Source organism: Callorhinus ursinus, unplaced genomic scaffold (genome assembly GCF_003265705.2).
Source record: "Callorhinus ursinus isolate GAN/ISIS: 27379988/994484 unplaced genomic scaffold, GSC_fseal_2.0 scaffold20, whole genome shotgun sequence".
Lineage (NCBI taxonomy): Eukaryota > Metazoa > Chordata > Mammalia > Carnivora > Otariidae > Callorhinus > Callorhinus ursinus.
This window is the reverse complement of record NW_027397082.1, coordinates 26,441,217-26,463,509: the sequence shown is the minus strand read 5'-3', so window position 1 is coordinate 26,463,509 and position 22,293 is coordinate 26,441,217. Positions and strand designations below refer to the sequence as shown.

Sequence of the window (22,293 nt, the reverse complement as noted above, 5' to 3'; positions counted from 1 at the left end):
ATTTTCTTGAAGTTGTAAATAAGATTTATATCTTTCTATGAAGATAAAATAGGAGTTATGTCTTTGTTGGGAAAAGTTATAGCTTCAATAAGGGGAACTTCTTTTTTCTCTCTCATAGATTGTTAGGAGCGCTTTGTTGCTGTATTTGTGATCCAGGTGTAAATGTGGTAACCCAAGAAATTAAACCAGCTGAATCCCTTGGTCAGTTACTACTCTTCCATTTGAACTCCAAATCTGCCTTACAGAGAATTAGCGTTGCTTTGGTAATCTGTGAATGGGCTGCTTTACAAAAGGTAAGATTTTGCCCAAAAAATAATGAAGACAAATTAAGTAAACCAATTTCCATTAGCTGTTAGGATTATTTCCATTATATTTTACAAACAGAAAAAAAATTTTCTCTATATAAAAACTCAACAGTTCTAGAAAAATATTCTAAATTATATAATGTGAAACATTGTTTGTCTTCCATTTGCTTTTAACCTTAGACTTTTTTCTTATGACCCCTAGTCTGGTACCTGAGACTACTAGCTATGACCATACTTAAGGTTTGCTCTTGATACTACAGTCTGTTAAGAAATGTCTTTCCTAAAAACACATGTGTATGTGTGGAAGCCATCCAGAAACTGTTGGTCATTCATTCCTTTATATCTCAGATGTTCCTGAAAACTGTAAAAGATGAGAGGCTTTGAGTAATAGAGATCCATTTGTATGAGTAGTAGCAAGGGCAGAATTTTGGGTCACAGGAAGAATAAAACCTCCACATTTAAATGACAATCTTCATGTTTTCAAATAAGCCATTCCCTGCAGCCCCTTTAACCTTTAACTTCTAATAAAATGTGTGATTTTGTGTAAGACTGACTTCTGTAAATCAAAGAAACTTCCTGCTGGCTTTGTTTATTCCATTAACTGGAATTCTGGAAATTTAACTGTCTGCACTTGCTGTGAGAGTTTCTTGTTACTGCCTCTTAGCAGTTTGTCAAAGCTATAAGCTATGTCTAAAAGTAACTGAGCCATGCTCTGTTGCAACTGAGACCCCAGCTTTGCCTCTGGAAAGAAGCAAGGCTCATCTGTTTTTAGGCAGGACTCGGTGTGCTGGAGAGGCAGTGATGCTGTGTTTTTGTGCCTCTCAGACTCAGCAGCAAGTGTTGACAGTTCGGTTTCTGGACCCTCACAGAGCTTCTCTGGACTTACTCTGTGAAGCCCAGGCTGATCACCCAGATCCCCTCATGGCTCACCACTGAGGCCATTCCCCCTCTGGTTGGGGCAGGCAACAACCAGAGAGAGTGGGAAGGGTTAGTTAAATTTGGGGGCAGGTAAGTAGCTTTTAAATTATATATCCATTTCTACAGTATGGCATGTGAAGCTATGGGTTCAACTGTTAAGAAATCTAATAATGAGTTTCAAATAACATTTTTAGTGCATGCTAAGTGTTCTTTTCTGACTGATTTCTTTTTACAGTTATATATTTTTAAATCTGTGCTATATGTATGTAAAGTTCGTATAAATTCAGAGTAAAGTAAGAGTAGTTGCAAAATTTAATGGAATTGTAGTAGTTCCATGTGCATGTTCTGAAGTCATTCATATTAAAATTTTAGAGTAGTTTGTGTGATACCTTTTCTCTGTGCAACTAACGATGTTGTTCTGGGAGGTAACAGAACATAGATTCAAAATGAATAGGAATTTAGAACTTTGTAGTTTGCAAGTGAAGATGTATATATCTCTAGAATTATGTTTATATATTTGCCCTGAATATTTTTTGTCTGTTGTATTTTAGGAGTGTAAAGCTGTTACCCTAGCTGTGCAGCCACGTTTACTTGATATCCTTTCAGAACATTTGTATTATGATGAAATTGCCGTTCCATTCACGCGAATGCAGAATGAGTGTAAACAGCTTATTTCATCATTAGCTGATGCACATATTGAAGTTGGTAATAGAGTAAACAACAGTGTTTTTACAATAGATCAAGCTAATGACCTGGTGAGTAAAGAAGTGACTTTCTTAATTTTAGATTGAGCATGAAATCAATTTTAGAAATTTTTCATGTGATGTTTACCACAAAACACTAATTTGTTGAATCTGTCCATGGCCTGATAGCCTGCTGCCCATACCCTATAGAAAAGTTATTTCATTCTATTGACTTTTTTTGAACTTAGAGGATGGGGAAGGAATTTTCTTTAAATCTCAGATTCTAACAAACCAGTATACCTTTATCAGAGGAAACTGTTCCATTTTTTGTTCATTTCTCAGTTTTGCTTAAAACTGGCAGAGTAGAGGGGCACCTAAGTGGCTCAGTCGGTTAAGGGTCCAACTCTTGGTTTCGGCTCAGGTCATGATCTCAGGGTCCTGAGGTCAGCCCTGCATCAGGCTCTGCACTCAGTCAGCATGTGGTCTGCTTGAGATTCTTTCTCTCTCCCTCCTCGTCTGTCCACCCTCTGCTTTTACATGAGCTCTCTCTCTCAAATAAAAACAAAAAAACCACGAAAACTGTCAGAGTATAGAAAAAACTGTTTCTATATAAGTTCCTGAGTATTTCTTATCCCCTCTCTCAACTTAAAATATTCAAACATAAAGAAAAGGTAAGAAGAGAATTACACAGTGAACATTCATATACTCACCAGCTAGATTGCAGAGTTAACATTTTACTAAATTTGCTTTATCACATATATATGCAGCTGTCTACTTATCCAGCCATCAGTCCATCTTACTTTTTGATGCATTTCTAAGTAAGTTGCAGAAATCAGTACACTTCAGCATGTATATATATCAATAACTAAAATTCAGTATTTGTTTTTTGCTCTATTGTGAGGTTAAATTTATTTGCTATGAAGTAAAACTATTTGATGAATTTTAACAGATGGATATACCTATGAAACCCAAACCCATATCAAGTTGCAGATATACCATCACCACTTCACAATCCCTGCCTGTCCCTGCCCTCAAGTAACCATTGTTCTGATTTTTCCTCTACCATAGATTACTTTTGCTAATTCTAGAATTTCATATAATTGGAATCATACACTCTGTGCTGTTTGGTATAAGATTTTTTTTCAGCATGATGTTTTTAAAATTTATCCATGTTATGTGTATCAGTGATTCACTGTTTTTATTGATTAGTTTTATTCCATTGTATACACCACAGTTAAGCTCTTCCGTTGATGAACACTTGGGCTGTTCCAAGTGTTTGGCTATTATGAATAGAGCTGCTATAAACATTCTTATACAGATCTTTTTGTAGACCTCTATTTTCATTTCTCTTGGATAAGTATGTATGAGTAGAATTGCTGGATCATAGGGTAGATGTTCATTTAGTTTTATAAAAAATTGCAGACCTTTTCCCAAAGTGGCTATATCATTTTACCTTCTAACCAACAATATGTGTGAGTTCTGGTGGTTCCACATCATCATCAACATTTGGTATGGTTTTACTTTGTGTTTCCTTGATGACTAATATGTTTGACACTTTTTTAATGTCTTATTGGCCATTTGTAGATCTTCCTTTCTGAAATGTCTGTTCAGATTTTTTGTTTATTTTTAATTAGGTTGTCTTTTCATTATTGAGTAGTAGGACTTTTTTTAAATTTATTTATTTGAGAGAGTGAGAACGCGAGCCAAGAAGGGTAAAAGGAGAGGGAGAGAGAATCTTAAGCAGACTCCATGCTGAGCACGGAGCCCGACACTGGGCTTGATTTCACAACCCTGAGATTACGACCTGAGCTGAAACTAAGAGTTGGATGCTTAACCAACTGAGCCACTCAGGCTCACCCATTTTTTTTTTTTTTTAATGTATCCTGGAATACCAATCCTTTGTAAGATAGATGCTTTCTGAATACTTTCTCCCAGTGTGTGGCTTTCCTTTTCATTTTCTTAAGTGTCTTTATTTAGATGAGCAGATATTTTTAATTTTGATGAAGTTTATCAGTTGTTTTCTTTTATGGTTATTGTTTTCTTTGACCTAAGGTACCTTTTCTTATCTCCAAGTTGTGAAGGTATTCACCTACATTTTTCTCCTAAACTTTGCAGTTCTAGCTTTTATGTTTAGATTTGTCATCCATTTTGAATTAATGTTTATAGTGTGAAGTACAAATTGAATTGTTTTTCATAAAGATAACCATTATTTTCTAGCATCATTTATTGAAAAGATTTTCCATTCCCCAATGGATTGCTTTGGCACCTTTGTCAAAAATCTGTTGCATGATAAGTGGAGATCTGTCTCTATACTCTATTTGCTCAGTCTATTTGTCTCTCATGCCATCACCAATGTCTTGATTACTGTAGCTTTATACTTAATAGGTTCTTGAACTTAGGTGTAAATGAGTTCTTCCTTGTTATAGGATCAGAAACTGAATCACTTCACTTGTGTTGGTTCCTGTGAAAGAGCAGTCTTCATGTCTTATCCCCTTTTCTAATTAGAAAATTAAATAGTTGAAATTTTTTTGTTCTTACCTGTGAGAAAAAGCTAAAATTGCTTTTTTTTAAAGTTGTTTTTCTGATTTTTGCTGTTCTATAATTTATCCATTTCCCCCTTTCTTCTTTTTTTTTTTTTTTGCCTTCTTGGAATGAAATCAGTCTGTCTTCCCTCCCTACTGAGGGAATTTTTTTTTTTAATTTTATTTTTCTTACAATGAAAACTTTTAAGGTTTACTGTCTTAGCAACTTCCAAATATGGTAATATTATTGACTTTAGTCATCAGGTTGTACATAACATTCTCATAACTTATTTATTTTATAACGGAAGTTTGTACCTCTTGACCTCCTTCACCCATTTTGCTCTCCTCCTCCAAACCTCCCTCCCCTCTGGGCAGCTACCATTCTACTCTCTATATTTATTAGCTTTATTTGTTCATGTGTTTTTTAGATTACACATGTAAGTGAAATCATAAGGTATTTGTCTTTCTCTGATGTATTTCACTTGGCAGAATGCCCTCCAGGCCGATCCATGTTGTCATAGATGGAAAATTTCATTCTCTTTTATGGCTAAGGTAGTATTCCATTGTGGATATATACTGCATCTTCCTTATTCATCCATCCATGAACACTTAGATTGTTTCTGTATCTTGGCTGTTGTGAATGATGCTGTAGTGAACAGAGGGGTGCATATATCTTTTCAAGTTAGTGTTTTCATTTTCTTCAGATAAATATCCAGAAGTGGCACTGCTGGGTAATATGGTAGTTCTATTTTTAGTTTTTTGAGGAACCTCCATACTGTTTTCCATAGTGGCTGCATTTATATTCCCACTAACAGTGCACAAGGGTTCCCTTTTTTCCACATCCTTGACAACACTTGTTATTTCTTGTCTTCTTGATAAGCCATTCCGGTAGGTAGTGAAATGTTATCTCATTGTGGTTTTATTTGCATTTCCCTGATGTGAGTGGGATTATAGAGCATCTTTTCATGTACCTATTGGCCATCTGTATGTCTTCTCTGGAAAAATATCTGTTCAGATCATCTGCCCATTTTTTAATCAGATTGTTTTTGTTGAGTTATATGAGTTCTTTATATATTTTTCATATTAATTCCTTATCAAATATATGATTTGCAAATATCTTCTCCCATTCAGTAGGCTTCCCTTTCATTTTGTTGGTGGTTTTCTTCCTGTGCAGAAGCTTTTTAGTTTTTTTTATTTTTTAAAGGTTTTATTTATTTATTTGAGAGAGAGACAGAGAGGGAGAGAGGAAGAAGGAGCAGGGGGAGGGGCAGAGGGAGAGGGAGAAGCAGATTCCCCAATGAGGAGGGAGCCTGACATGGGGCTCAATCCCATCATTCCAGCCGAAGGCAGACGATTAACTGAGCCACCCTGGCCTCCCTCCCCCCTTTAAAAGATTTTATTTATTTGAGACTGAGGGGGGAGGGGCAGAGGGAGAGGGAGAAGCAGACTCCCTGCTGAGGCTGCCAAGGCTCCATCCCAGGACCCTAGGATCATGACCTGAGCCAAAGGCAGACATTTAACTGAACCATCCAGGCGCCCCTGCTTTACTAAGGCCCTTGACCAGGTTGTGGCAATGAGGTTTGAATAAGAAAAGCTTGAAGAAGGGGTCATTTGATAGCTTTACTTTTATTTAAAGATTTTATTTTTTTATTTTAAAGAGAGAGCGCGCGTGAGCATGCGTGTGTGTGTGTGTGTGTGTGTGTGTGTTTGAGTAGGGGGAGGGGCAAAGGGTTTGTAAAGACCTTTAGTTCCGCTCTGAAGGCATCCCTCCCCTGCCTAAAAGCATTATTTTTGTTTTCCTTGATTTTAGTTTTTTTCCTTTCTTTCTTTTCACACCTTCTCTAAATTCCTCATCTCTTTTCATTATTTCTCAATAATGGATATAGTCCCACTTGGTCTGGTGTTTTTTTGGGGTGGTTTTTTTGTTTTTTGTTTTTTTTTTTTTTGCTTTTTTATGGAAATGTTTTCCTTTTAAAGCTATCAGGGGCACCTGGGTGTCTCAGTTGGTTAGGTGTCCAACTCTTGATTTCAGCTAAGGTCATGATCTTGGGGTCGTGGGATCCAGCCCCACTTCGGGCTCTGTGCTCAGTACAGAGTTTGCTTTTCCCTCTCCCTCTGCCCTCTCCCCCCCACTCACACATGCTCTCTCTCTCTCTTTAAAATAAAAAACTAAAATCTTTAAATAAATGTAAAGCTATCAAATGACTTCAGGCTTTTCTTATTCAAACCTCTTACTCTTCAGTGAAACTACTGTTCTGTTTTATGGACTTAATTAGTCCAGTGGTTTTGACCTAGTACATCAGAATCTCAGGAAGAAAGTATTGAGGGAAGGGCTATTTATTTTACTTTAAAGTTTTTATTTTATGCCTGCATACAAGAGTATATACTGTAAAATTTCATCTATATGATGTTCTAAAAGGCAAAATTAACCTAGAAAGATAGAAATAGGAAAACTGGTTGGTTCTTAAGCAGGTTGGGGGAGGGGTTGACTAAAAAGGGGCAAAACTTTCTAGGGAATTAAAATGTTCTGTATTTTGATGGGAGTGGTAGTTACATGGGCGTATCAACAAATTTTATACTTTTGATCTCTGTAAATTATGTGCAGATCATTCTATGTAAATTATATCCGACCTAAAAGTACTGGCAAAGAAGAATACGAGTCTTGGCTCACTTAAAAAAAAAAGTTTTTATTTTAATTCCAGTTAACATACAGTGTTATATTAGTTTCAGGTTTAAAATATAGTGATTGAGCAATTCTGTGCATCACCCAGTGTTCATCATGACAAGTGCACTCCTTAATCCCCATCACCTATTTCACCCACCTCCCCACCCAGCAAGGGCAATTTTCAAATATTTATTTATTTATTTATTTAGGGCAATTTTAAAAGGTTAGTCTTAGTCTTGGCTTAGAGCAGCTATTTCATTAATCTTTCCATTGACTCCCTATTTTTCTCTTACCTGCCAAATATAAACATTTCCCTAAGATCTTTCTTTGTCACCATTCTCACAATTTAGTTCTTATCCTTGTTCCATGCTTTCTTCTCTTGATCTCTTGAAGTTCTTCTATTAGGGATTTTTAGGTGGATAGCTCACTGTCACTTCAGCTTAACACAATCAAAACTGGAATTTTTTTTAACAGTAAAATGCCTTTTTCAGTTTGCCTTTTACAGTTGTAAATCTTGCTACCATTTCCTTTAAGAAAGCTTCATATGTTTATCTTTTCTCGGTTTTCATTGCCACAACCTGGTCAAGGGCCTTAGTACTTGATGACTAGGTTCTGACTCATCTCTAAGGCTGCAGGCGGTCTCTGGTCCATTTCATCTCCCATGTTGTGCCAGACTTGTAAAGCCCTTTAGTTCCACTCTGAAGGCATCCCTCCCCTGCTTAAAAACATTATTTTTGTTTTCCTTGATTTTAGTTTTTTCCTTTCTTTCTTTTCACACCTTCTCTAAATTTGTCATCTCTTTTCTTTTCATTATTTCTCAAACTTCCTCCCCTTCAGCATAGTTAGCTTTTTTCCTTGCAGAAGTGTACCATGCTCACTCACTTCCTGTGCCTCACTCATTCTCAATTCTGAGTCTGAGCTCCTGTTTCTTTTGTCAGGAATTCCCTGCCCTCAACCCTCTGTGTTTATCCCAGGTTCATCTCTTAACGTTCCTCCATCTGCACCCTATACTCAGGCCATGATCACCTGTTCTCAGTTCCCTGGACAATGCCTCACTTTCCACTTACCACCTCACTTCATTTACCAAGATGTCCTTACAACTCCAGACTTAACCCATTCTTTAAGAACCCCATCACAAGGGGTGCCTCAGTGGCTCACTTGGTTGAGCATCCAACTCTTGGTTTTGGCTCAGGTCATGATCTCAGGGTTGTGAGATCAAGCCCCATGCCCAGCTCCATGCTCAGCACAGTTTGCTCGAGCTACTTTCCCTCTCCCTCTGCCCCCTCCCCCTGCTAGCGCATGCGCACTCTCTCCCTCAAATAAAATCTTCAAGAAAAATAAAAATCACAAGTGTTAACTTCATCTGGCAAGCCTCCACTAATCTTATCCCCTGAGAAGAGTTAAGCAACCCATGTGTCCCACAGTAACTTGCACTTACCTCAGTTATATGTTACATTGTCTTGTTTACTTATATATCTTTCTCTACATTTTTTGAGTGTATGAAGACATTGGGTCTTACTCATCTTTTAGTATTTTTCAGTAGATTCTTGTTGAATGAGTGAACGAATTAATTTGGGGTGATTGGAAAGCTTTTCCTTAGCTTAGAATCATTGAAAATTGACAGAAGCTTAGTATATTTAGGACAGTCAAACTTCTATCAGTGAAGTCCTGTTTCTGATAAATCTTAAGCAGAACTCAAATAAATAAAATGAAGTGGAAAGTATAAGCTGGTATGTGATTGTGTTTCTTTGTAGTGAGCAAATGGACAAGGTCAAGTAGATATAGCTCAATTTAAAGAGTTTCGTATTTTATAATCATAAAAGGAGATCTTAATTGTGTGCCTGTTTTGTTTTTCATAATAAGAGGCCAGTATTATCAGTCTTGTCCATAATAGAATTATTTGTAAGTCTGAAAAATTTAGGTTCTCCATTTAAGGGAAAAAAAAAAAAGGGGGTTCTTCAGTGTTACAGGCTTCTCTGACTAATATTCATCAGACTGGATCTATTTATAAGAGCCTCTAAATGATTACAGTTACCTGTCAAACAAGAAGACTATTTTTGTTATGTAAGCCATCACACAGTCTTTAGATGGTAATTAAAAAAACATGCTCACACAAAAACTTGTACATAAACCTTCACAGAATCATTATTCAGTATAGTAACTAAAGGGTGGAATGATCTTCAAATAATGAATGGATAAATACAATGTGGTATATATCCATATAGTGTGGGATATTTGGCAAGAAAAGGGAAAGAAGTACCACATTTGGGACACCTGGATGGCTCAGTCGGTTAAGCATCTGCCTTCACCTCAGGTCACGATCCCAGGGTCCCACATCAGGCTCCTTGCTCAGCAGAGTGCCTGCTTCTCCCTCTACTTGCCGTTACCCCTGCTTGTGCTCTCTCTCTCTCTCGCGCTCACTTACTCGCTCTCGCTCTTGCTCTGAGAAATAAAATCTTAAAAAAACGCTATAAAAAAAAGAAATACCACATTCATCACTACAACACTGATGAACCTTGAAAGCATGCTAAATGAAAGAAACCAGTCACAGGAGATTACATACTGTATTATGTATTAGTCCATTCGTATGAAATGTCCAGAATAGGCAAATCTATAAAGATAGAAAAATATGTAAGTGGTTGCATAGGCCTGGAAAGAAATGAGGAATGATTGCTAATAGGTATGAATTTTTTATTGGGGATGATGAAAATGTCCTAAAATTGTGATGGTTGTACAAATCTGTGAATAGAATAAAAATCATTGAGTTGTACACTTTAATGTGTGTATTATATATGTAAATTATATCTCAAAATTGTTAAAGATGTATTAAACAGTCATTTAATGTGGCTTGTAAAGTTGTCTGATGTCACAGGGTATTCATGACTATTGCACCAGTTTCTTTCCCTTTTTTATGCCCCCCCCCAACCCCTGGGCATTTTCACGAGAAGGGAGGTCAAAGAAAGAATGAAAATAATCCAGTTGGGCGCCTGGGTGGCTCAGTTGGTTAAGCGACTGCCTTCAGCTCAGGTCATGATCCTGGAGTCCGGGGATCGAGTCCCATATCGGGCTCCCTGCTCAGCGGGGAGTCTGCTTCTCCCTCTGACCCTCTTCCCTCTTACGCTCTCTGTCTCTCATTCTCTCTCAAATAAATAAATAAAATCTTTAAAAAAAAGAAAAAAGAAAAAAAAAGAAAATAATCCAGTTAACAACACTTAGCCACTTAGGAATAGCTGCCCCAAAAGTTTTTAAATTGGGAAGAATATTTTTCCCTGAAAGGAGGTTTGTGAGATTTGGTATTCCTTAATTTAGTTTATATTTGCTGATAGGTTTCTCATTTCACCAAACTACTGTGTTGGCATTCCATGTAATTTTCTCTTAAACTTATTAGATATATTTAAGGGATAGGTAATTTTGTTCATCTCAGTAGACTGTGTGTGTGTGTGTGTGTGTGTGTGTGTGTGTGTGTGTGTGTGTGTGTGTGTGTGTAGTTGACACACCAGTGTTACATTAGTTTCAGGTATATGACATAGCATAGACAATGTAGTCAGTGGTATTGTGATGGTGTTGCATGAAGACTAAAAGAATACAGTGCTAATGTTAAGTCAGATTAAAGTTTAAAGCTGGGAGGTTTTAGACATTTATTTAGTTTACTGAATACTAAAATAATACTAGATATTGTGAAACTTGAAACAAAGCTTGCTGTTGCCCTTTAGTTTACAGACTGTTTGGGATTGATGTCATTAATGATTTTTAATTTCTCTTTTTTAATAGGTCACTACTGTTTTTAATGAAGTCACATCATCTTTCGATTTAAATCCTCAAGTGTTACAGCAGTTAGATAGTAAACGACAGCAGGTCCACATGACAGTTACAGAGACCAACCAGGAGTGGCAAGTGCTGCAGTTGAGAGTGCATACTTTTGCTGCATGTGCAGTTGTGAGTTTGCAGCAGCTTCCAGAGAAATTAAATCCTATCATAAAGCCATTAATGGAGACAATTAAAAAAGAAGAGAATACACTAGTGCAAAACTATGCAGCTCAGTGCATAGCAAAACTACTTCAGCAGTGTACAACAAGGACACCCTGCCCCAATTCAAAAATTATTAAAAACCTCTGTAGCTCACTTTGTGTGGACCCTTATCTAACTCCTTGTGTCACATGTCCAGTACCAACACAAAGTGGCCAGGACAATTCTAAAGGTATATATCTAAACCTACATTTGGGGTAGAGAATTAACCATTTAAATTTGTTTTCATTTACTGTAGGCATCATTTAAACACAAATCCAGTTTGTTAGAGCTTTTTCCCATTTTGCATATATTGGTAATCAAATAACAACCCTCTAAACTCAAACTATTCATAAAAGACCTGATATTTCATATAAGATGACTGAAACCTTATATGATAAGACAGGTGTTAACCCTTCCCTCTCTTTCCAGACCATCATTTTAAGGTTTTACTGTTTATGGGGCTAGAACACTTAATTGTATCAAATGTTGAATAAAAATTCTTCCTATAAAACTCTGGTTTCTCTAATTTAGTGCATGTCTTAACAAGTGAACTCGCCTTTAGCAAATAATGCGTAGCCATTCTGATTTCATCTGGAAAATAAGAATTGCTCTCTTCAGGCTAGTGTCAAGGACCAATGTTTCTTTACATGCCTTAGTCCTATATGATTTCTTTTGTTTCTTTGTAAGATTTTGGAAAAGCAGATTATTTAACATGTAAAAAATTTACAACTTTGGCACAGTTATAGGTCTTAAAAGTGAACAAACTGACAGAGGAAGTGGCATTTTGAATATCCTTAAAACTATAATAGGGTCAAAAACTAATGATGTAATGTATGGTGATTAACATAACATTAAAAAAATTAAAAAAAAAACTATAATAGGGTAACAGCCTCCCTCCCCTCCCCCTGCTAACCCCTAGTGTTATTTGAGCCAGTAATATTTTGCAGTGGTCAATGTTTCTGAATTTATGGTGACTGTGGACATTTCTTTTAGAACTTGCTTGTAAGTTTTTATTGTTTCTTTTTATGCCTAGAAGCATTCATTTTTTAAAAATTAATATATACTTTGAAGGCTCAAAATCATTCTTTCATGTCATATTTCTTGTTAACATGATTCTACAATTTTATATTAAGTATGGTCCTGTGCAAATATCAAAACATTTAACTTAATGTTGTAAATTATTGACTGTTTTGTTACCATTTCATTAGCTAAAGAAAATGTCATCGGCTTATAAAAATTGAGGCTTAAAGACATAGTTTTAAAAATATGTTGTATGTCTTTTGGAGCAGGAAGCATTTGGTCACCTATATTTGCTAAAAAGTTATTTAACTTTTTTCCTTTTAGGATCCAACTCTGAAAAAGATGGGATGCACCATACAGTCACCAAACACAGAGGTATAATTACACTCTACAGGCATCAGAAAGCTGCTTTTGCTATCACAAGTAGGCGAGGTCCTACCCCTAAAGCAGTAAAAGCTCAAATAGCAGATCTTCCTGCAGGAAGTAGTGGAAATATCCTTGTTGAACTTGATGAGGTAAACAGTTGTTTTGGGTTTTTCTGACTACTCTGATTTTTAAACAGATACCTTACAGATTGAGAGCTAAATTGTCATATGAGCCTCTGTTATTTTATTTTGTTTTTTTAAAATTTATTTTATTTTATTTTAAGCTTTTATTTATTTATTTGACACAGAGAGAGAGCGAGAGCAGGAACACAAGTAGGGGGGGAACGGGAGAGGGAGAAGCAGGTTCCCGTCGAGCAGGGAACCCAATGCGGGGCTCAATCCCAGGACGCTGGGATCATGACCTGAGCTGAAGACAGACGCTTAACGACTGAGCCACCCAGGCGCCCCGAGCCTCCATTACTACATTTTTATATTTTTAAGTGATAGAACTGGAATTAACCTTTTGTAGTACCCCCACAACATGATCCAGAAAAACTGTAAACTTCTTCAAATTTCTGTTGATACTTAATTTTTTTTTTTTTTTTAAGATTTTATTTATTTGAGATAGAATGAGAGAGAGAACACAAGCGGGGGGGAACAGCAGGTAGAGGAAGAAGCAGGCTTTCCACTGAGCAGGGACCCCGATGGCGGGGGGGCCGATCCCAGAACTCCGGGATCATGACCTGAGCCGAAGGCAGACACCCAACCAACTGAGCCACTCAGGTGCCCCTGTTGATACTTATTTATAAGTGTCAAATAATTATCACCTGCTTGACTTTTAGTCAGCCTAGAATTTATTAAATGTGTGATATGAGGTAGGGATCTAAATTTATTTTTCCATATGAACAGCCAGTTATCCCACTATTGAATTCTTTCCTCCCTGATTTATAATGGCACTTCTGTTATATATCATGCTTCATATATGTGAGTATGTATTTGGGCTTTCTTTTCTGTTTCATTGGTGTACTTGTCTACAGTACAGTCTTCTTTAAGGACAATTAAAAAGTGTTTTTTGAAATGTTTATAGTCACAGTATTAATGGTGGAATGATGCTCTAGGTAGCTCCTTTGGTTGGCATGACATAGAAATTTACCTGAATTCACCAGTAAACTATCAATGCTAAAAGACATGGGTCTGATATATTACTGTAAAATATATATTTTGTTTCTTTTTTAAATAAAAATTTTACCTTCTTATCTGTATTTCTTTTAAAATATTCTGTGAATGAATGTTTTTTTCACTGATTCTATTCTTCCCATAATAGTTTTAATAAAAAATTTACTGTGATTTTGGTTATTTATATCTCTATGGTTTACATAATTCTTCCTTTACTTAAAAAATGATTGTAAAAATATATGCCTCTTTCTGGAGGGACGGTTTTTTTGTATTATAATGAAATTATTGCCAAGTAAGAGGTTATTAATCTTGTGATCCTTTAAGTGAATATAAATAAAAGGACAGATCATTTTATCTCCTTATCTTCTCCCTGGCTGGTAAGTTTCTTTGGGGCAGGGAGAAGGGAAAAAACCGTCACTTAGGACTATCTCTAGAAACTGCATATTCTTCTTTTCCTTATTTTTCAGCTCCAAAGAAGTATTTTACTTTGGCTGGAAAAACCTAGTTTGGGGTTTTATGCCCATGTAAATTTAATTATTAAGAGACGTTTATAGTGATAAAAGTGTTTATAGTTGCTTAATTGGTTAATGGTAACACCATGAATTCTTAGATGGTGACTTTTAAATTCTCTTAATAAAATTTCAAATCCATTATACTTTTTTAAAAACTCTGCTTTATCAACTAACATTTCATTTTAGGCCCAGAAACCCTATCTGGTACAGCGAAGAGGAGCTGAATTTGCCTTGACGACTATAGTGAAGCATTTTGGTGGTGAAATGGCAGTGAAGTTGCCACATCTGTGGGATGCTATGGTTGGTCCATTGAGGAATACAATCGACATAAATAATTTTGGTGTGTACATATTTTTCTGAGTAGGACATTGAAAAGTTATTTGCAAGGTGATACACACTTAAATCAATATATTTTAATAGATGGAAAGTCCCTCTTGGAAAAGGGAGATGGTCCTGCCCAAGAATTGGTGAATTCTCTGCAAGTTTTTGAAACAGCAGCAGCCTCAATGGATTCTGAGCTTCATCCCTTGGTAACTAAGTAATGCAAGTGTAGTTTTCTTCTAATAAAACAAATGGTTTTATTAAAAAGTCTTAAGGCTTAAAATGTGTAACTTTGATGTCATCCCTAGTAATTGCATTTTCTTTTATGTGGTATAACTAGATTCCTTCTTTATTGAGAGCAATTTCTTGTGGGCTTTGAGGCAGAGTTTGGTGCATGAATGTTAGAAAACTCACTTTGGGAGCTTAAAATATGGAGCAGTGGGGATAGGGCTCTGATGACACAGAAGCCAGGTGTAAATGGAAAATTACAGCCCTATTAATTTATGCCATATTTAGTAATACAGCTCCAAGAAAGGAAGAGCGCAGTTAATAAAACTTCTTCCTAAGGTAAGTGTAAAGGTAGAGGAAGTTACGTGCCTGAGATGAAGCTAGTCAGTGGCAAAGAAAGAATACTGGTTTGTGTCTTTTTTACTATTAACTAATTTCCAAAAAAAAAGAATTGTGACAGAGGGAGGAGTAAAATGGACTAGAGAATTAAATATCTGGTTTTTCCATAGAAGAAAACAGTATTCTTTCCATATAACTATAGTAGGAACTGCAATTTACAGTGCTGTTACATGTGCTAGCTCCAATTCCCTATTGATATCTAACAGAAAAGGGTGAATCTAGGAGAAAGAGAAGAACCTTTTCTGTTTATATATAGTAATGAAGTTATATCTCTTTACTTGTTAAATTTCGCTGATTTATCATTAGTAGAGAAGGGCAGAATCCATCTGTATGCTCCCACCCTTCTGTGATCAGCTTAACATTCATCTGAGCTGTAAGGGTAGTCTGTTCAGCATGTACCTGACTCTCATTAAGATTAATCCTGGTATTCCCTGCAGCAGGCACTTATTAATGAGATATATCATGCCCTTGTGATCATAATGCCTATGGTAAGCCAGGAGGTTAAAGTGGGAGATACCTACCAAAGGATGGTGCCTAGAACAAGATCAGGATCACTCAACCCAGGGAATAAAAAGTATGTATTTAGGGGTGCCAGCCTGGCTCAGTTAGTAGAATGTGACTCTTGATCTTGGGGTCGTGAGTTCAAGCCCCACATTGGGCATAGAGCTTACTTTGGAAAAAAAAAAATGTACCTAAACCTAAGCCAGGGCTACCAAACTGGGCGGAGACTGGTGATGTGTGGTGTCATTTCTCCAACCTTGGGAAAATCTTACAGGTACCTTTTAATGTGCACCCTGATGCCTTAAGAGAAAAGGAACAGGAGAAGTTATGCACCTTTTATTTTAAAAAGAGTTTCAGTACCTTAGTTTGGATTTAGATTCATTTTTTATTGAGGATATTTTGACAATAATGTTTGAAGTGATTGGAGATATTCTTGGATTTAGAGTCATTTAGAATATCAAGAACCTCTCAGTATGGGTTATAATAGTTATATTTACACAGTGGATCCCCTAATGAATATTCTGATTGTCTTGAACTTTTTGTTTTTAGTTGGTACAGCACTTGCCTCATCTTTATACGTGCCTTCAGTATCCCAGCACTGCAGTGAGGCACATGGCTGCTCGTTGTGTAGGCGTTATGAGCAAAATAGCTACCATGGAAACAATGAATATTTTTTTGGAGAAGGTTCTTCCGTGGCTGGGAGCAATTGATGACAATATCAAACAAGAGGGTGCAATTGAAGCACTTGCATGTATCCTTTTTTATTTTTACAAACTTTAGAAACGATTTTATTTAAGGATGACTAAAATAAAATTCATTAATTCATTTAAATGTTCATAAATAATCTTTCTTGTTCCAAAAAGAAAACTACTCTGTTATATTTTATTTTGAAGTATCTTTATATTACATTATAAATACATTACAAATATATTTACATTTTATTTTGAAAATTTTCATACAGAGAGTTTTAAGAATTACTATTTTAAGAGATCTTTTTTAATAGGCAGAAATACTTTTAGGTACTTTATGAAATATATTTCTAGTAACTGATTATTGGTTTATAATTAGTGTTGTATTAATACTAATCAGACACTGTGTATGTAGTCCGTATTTTATAAACATACTATGTTTTCAAAGTTCATTATGTGGGTGGAAAATGACTAACTGTAATAAATAACTAGAAATAAATATACAGGCAAGCTTTTTACTATGGGTACAACGTCCATTGACATTCTTTAACTCGAAGTATCTGAAAGATATTTCTAAGAGCAAGAAATATGGATGGAGATCAAATCAGTAGAAACTCTGGTTCAGAAATGCTGAAGATTGCGGGAGGACTGAACTTATTGGGCCCTGCTCTGTCCAGTTTATGATGGTCAAGATCCTGGTTGGAAATTTGGAATTAATCTTTGAGTGACATTGAACTGTGCTCCCTTGCTTGCAATGTAACTCATTTTATTTTGGTATTGGAATTCTCGCAACTTGCAAGAATTTCTCTATGAGAAAAACCTGATTAAAACTTCCTCCAGCCTCTTTCAGGTGAAAAACCTAATTTTACGGTCTTAAGAGAAAATTATGTAATATTTGCAAAGGAGGAACGGTGCACAAGTGCTGTTACAATTGAATCATAAATCTTGAGAGACAGTCTATTCCCTCATGATATAGATGAGAAAATGGAGAATCATTTTAGAAGTTAAAATCTTGATATATCCGTTTGTGAAAACATTTACCTCAGAAAAGTTTGAAAATTTCCTTAATAACTTACTCAGGTGTAATGGAACAATTGGATGTTGGTATTGTTCCATATATTGTCCTTTTAGTTGTGCCTGTGTTGGGAAGAATGAGTGATCAGACAGACAGTGTAAGATTCATGGCTACACAGTGCTTTGCAACACTAATTAGACTCATGCCACTTGAGGTAAGTTGAAATACTTGGTTTACAGACTTAATATTTTCTATAACTTCATCTGTAATAATTGTAACTCTTTTAAAACAATGTCAGGTTAAAAAAACCATTGTGAATATGTTTACAAGCATTAGGAATTTTATACTTCAATGGATATATATATATATATATATATATATATATATATATATTTATTTATTTATTTATTTATTTAACATAGGGTTTCAAGTAAACTATGGTTCCTAAAAAAATGATCATTTATTGATGCTGTTCTAGAAACAGAATTGTTCCTAAGTATCCCTGGTAACATCTAGGTAAAGATTCTGTGCTGACGTTTACATGGAAAGGTAAATTTGAGAGATGATAAAAGAAAGTGTAAAAAGCAAATGAGTATGGAGTATGCTTTCTCCATACTCTGTGGGAGTGGAGAAAGCACACTAGAAGGTTGGTTGGAGAATTTTGTAATGGCCAGTACAGGAAATAGAAGTGGCTTGAAGCAAGGGAAGGACCAGGACCCTTCGACCAAACTGCTTAAAATATTTTGATGGAATTTTTATAATTCAGGAAATAAGTAGATACACAGTTCATCCATGTTGTAGTATGTATCAGTACTTCCCTTTTTTGGCCGAATAGTATTCCATTGTATGGATGTGCCACGTTTTGTTTATCCACTCACCAGTTGATGGACTTTTGGATTATCATCACCTTTTGACCATTACAAGTAATGCTACTATGAACATGCACTTACAAGTCATTGTGTGGATATATGCTTTTATTTCTTTTGAGCAGGTATCTAGAAATGGAATAACTTGGGTCATATGATGTTGAACTTTTTGAGAAATTTCCAGTTTTCCGAAGTAACTGTACATTTTAGATTCCTACCATAAAGTATGAGCATAAGTTGGATAGCCTCTATAAAAAAAAAGTTTGGCCATGTCTGCTGAAGTTGAAGATTCCCATCCCAATAACCCAGCAAATTCACCCTAGATATATAGCCTAGAGAAATTCATACACATGTACCAAGACATATCTTCAAGAATATTTATCATAGCGTTATTTATAGTAGTGTTAAGACCATTCAAATGTTCATCATTCGTGGAGTAGATATGTTAACTGGATGATAATGGTGATTATGATACTAGAAAAGAATGAACAAAATAGAAACACAACAATATTAATCTTTAAAATAAGATTCCATTTTTATGAAGTTCAAAAATAGGTAAAGGTACATGGGATGCATACTTAGGTGACAAAGGCATAAAGAAAAGTAAGAAAGAGGTTGCCATGGAAGTCGGTAAAGTGATTACCTCTTGGGGAAAGGAGAATGGGTTGTCACTGAGAAGGAGCATATGGGATCTTATAGGATTATGGCAGGGCTGTTTTTATTGATCTGGTTATGGTTATAAAGTTGTTTTATAAAACTGTACATTTATTTATAGATTTCTCTACATGGTTTATTCCACAATAAAAAGTATTAAAATAACTACCATGACAAAAAAATACTAGACTATGGGCGCCTGGGGTGGCTCAGTCACGTAAGCATCTGCCTTCAGCTCAGGTCATGATCCTGGAGTCCCAGGATCAAGCCCCGTATTGGACTCCCTGTTGAGCTTCTCCCTCTGCCCTTCACCCCGCTCGTGCTCGCTCTCTGTTTTTCTCAAGTAAATAAATAAAATCCTAAAAAAAATTACTAGACTACTGTATTGAAAGGTCATTTCCAGAATAGTTTCCATACTCTGCTTTCTAGGTCTTATTTGTATTTTTTAAATTGTTAGTCCTTGCATCATTATTTGTAAACTAAATTGTTAGTTCCCTTTGGCCCTTTTCTACTTTGGAATCAATGAGTGCGAGGAAACCATCATGTTTCTTTGAGCAAAAGAGTAGATGCTGAAAACAGTATTTTAGGAAAATTAATCTTTAACAGCTGAAAGTTTAATAGCTGTTTATGGATTAAAATGGAAGTACCCCAAAACAGAGCCCAATCCACTGTGAGGTGATAAAGTCTTTTTTAGATTTTGTTTTTAAGTAATCTCCACGCCCATCATGGGGCTCAAACTTACAACCCTGAGATCAAGAGTCGCACATTCCTCCAACTGAGCCAGCCAGGTGCTGGAGCCTTTTATTTATTTATTTTTTTAAAGGGGAGACTAACAATATTTGATAGATTGGCAAAGTAAAGAGACTTTGACTTTTAGAAATTGAGAAAAGATTAGTAAAATTCTCTTTGATGTCAAAATTACAAGATCGTGAGCTATATTTTACTTTTGGCTATGATAGAAAAACAGGGACCGGGGCACCTGATGGGCTCAATTGGTAGAGTATGCAGCTCTTGATCTCAGGGTTGTAAGTTCAAGTCCCATGTTGGGTGTACAGATTACTTAAAAATAAGATCTTCAAAAGAAAAAAGAACAACCAGATTTATCTTCCCATCTTAACTAGAAGAGTACACAAAATGAATCATACAGTGGTTTTCAGATATTAAACAACAGGCAACACAGAATAGTGATTCGTGAGAGAAGAGAAACAAATGAAGTGTCCTAGCTTGCTGCCTGGAGTGAGTTTCCAGGCCATAAGATAGGGAAGTGAAACCTAAACAGAGCCTCATAGTCTCACCAAGTTGAATGGTCATGAGTTCAGAATGTAGGTAGGACAAGATGGCTAGAATTTGCAAGGCAGATTATCCAAGAAGTAGTAACTGCATGAAAAAGAAACTCCAGAAGTCCACACCAGGGCTGAGCATTCATCTGGGCATATTTATGTTTGAGACTAGGAGAAAGGATGATTGAAAGGCATAGGTGGCTCATAAAGGGCCAGGAGTAGTTTGTTTCCACCAAGCTGAATCAGAAGACCTTCCACCATTTAGAGTATTAACTACAGTCCTTAGAAGTATATTGCCTGTGTAGTGGGATCAAATTAGCCCTTGGCAAAATCCTTATTTGGACCTACCTTAGCAGAGTTTTAAAATAAGCCTTAAAAGGGGGATTAAAATGATTTCAAGTAACTTAAACTGCATCCTAGAAAATAACTCTAAAATATTAAAACCAAAAAATCTAGCACCCAACAACGTAAATGAATGTTTGGCATCCACCAAAATATGACCAGGTATGAAAATATATCCAGTAACCATCAGAAAAGTCAGTCAATAGAAACAGACCCTGAAATGATCCAGATAATAGAAATATTAGATAAGGAGATTAAAATATACTGCATATGTTCAAGGAAGTAGAGGAAAGCATGAATGTAATGAGCAAAGTGGAAGATAAAAGAACAAATCAAATTGAACTTTTTGAGATGAAAAATACAATTATAAATAAAAACACTGAGTGGGATTAATAGCAGATTAGATACTACAAAAGAAAAGATTGCAGAGTTTGAAGACATAGCAGTAGAAACATGAAAATCATGCAAGTATATTCCTGTTCCACTCTTGATTTCCTCTATTACGTCTTCACAGGAAGAACATGTACTTTTCTGAAATATACACTGAGGAGGATTCAGGGAATATCAACCAGTGATTTTGACAAAAGCTCTAATTCCCTGCACTATTAGTAACTGTTGCTGATTTTATAGGAATTGGAATGAGGAAGATACAGGAAGGGTCCTTGGCACTGAATAACATTTATGACTCTTGGGCTTAGGGTTTCTTTGGTAGGAAATGGACCTCGTTATATGGCCTTATAGCTGGTTGTCACCTATTAAAAATTCCATGAAGAGAGATGTTTGAAAATTTTATTTCTATGTAAAGCATTGTGCAGAAAGGGCTTTTTGATGATTATCATTATGCTATTAGATGTGCAAAAGTGTTAGTTTCTATCTTACTAGATAGAGTTGTTAATTCCAAAACCTTTTGAAAATATTACAAGGAAGCTGTTTTTAAGACTCAGTGTACAGGGGCGCCTGGGTGGCTCAGTCGTTAAGCGTCTGCCTTCGGCTCAGGGCATGATCCCAGGGTCCTGGGATTGAGCCCCGCATCGGGCTCCCTGCTCCACGGGAAGCCTGCTTCTCTCTCTCCCACTCCCTCTGCTTGTGTTCCCTCTCTTGCTCTCTCTCTGTCAAACAAATAAAATCTTAAAAAAAAAAAAAAGTGTGCATACCTTATTCCTCCAATACCATTTCTCATGTTATATGAAATAAACATAGGCAGAGCAGCAGGCAGAGGGAGAGGGAGAAGCAGGCTCCCCGCTTAGCAGGGAGCCTGATGTGGGACTTGATCCCAGGACCCTGGGATCATGACCTGAGCCGAAGGCAGCCGCCTAACCAGCTGAGCCACCCAGGTGCCCCTGAAATATATATTTTAATTGACTTTAATTGAAATTCTGTTTCCAGAATTTTACATTTCTTCCCCCCCCCCCAGAATTTTACATTTCTTAACTTTAGAGACACCACAGGGCAGTAGTTCTCAAACTTTTTGGTCTGAGGATCTCATTACATTCTTAAAAATTGAGACCCCAAAGAGCTTTTATCATATTTTCTATAATAGAAATTAAAACTGAGAAATGTAAAAATAAAAAATTAATTCATTTAATAAACCCATTAGATATTACCATCAGTAACATTTTTAAATGAAAAATAACTTTTTTCTCGGGGCGCCTGGGTGGCTCAGTCGTTAAGCGGCTGCCTTTGGCTCAGGTCATGATCCCAGGGTCCTGGGATCGAGCCCCACATCGGGCTCCTTGCTCCGCCAGAAGCCTGCTTCTCCCTCTCCCGCTCCCTCTGCTTGTGTTCCCTCTCTCACTGTGTCTCTCTCTGTCAAATAAATAAATA

At 36.3% G+C, this 22,293-nt stretch overlaps 1 protein-coding gene across 2 annotated transcripts in view; it reads left to right on the top strand.

Annotated features, from left to right (window-relative positions):
- Positions 1 to 22,293, top strand: part of BTAF1 (B-TFIID TATA-box binding protein associated factor 1) — a 104,246-nt gene that overhangs the window by 52,827 nt on the left and 29,126 nt on the right. For both annotated transcript variants that reach the window (XM_073904452.1, XM_025880652.2), the window contains 8 exons: positions 119 to 293; positions 1,775 to 1,978; positions 10,865 to 11,291; positions 12,446 to 12,636; positions 14,361 to 14,514; positions 14,595 to 14,704; positions 16,173 to 16,374; positions 17,393 to 17,541. In XM_073904452.1, the coding sequence (XP_073760553.1) occupies positions 119 to 293; positions 1,775 to 1,978; positions 10,865 to 11,291; positions 12,446 to 12,636; positions 14,361 to 14,514; positions 14,595 to 14,704; positions 16,173 to 16,374; positions 17,393 to 17,541 (1,612 nt within the window). The remainder of the gene's footprint in view (positions 1 to 118; positions 294 to 1,774; positions 1,979 to 10,864; positions 11,292 to 12,445; positions 12,637 to 14,360; positions 14,515 to 14,594; positions 14,705 to 16,172; positions 16,375 to 17,392; positions 17,542 to 22,293) is intronic.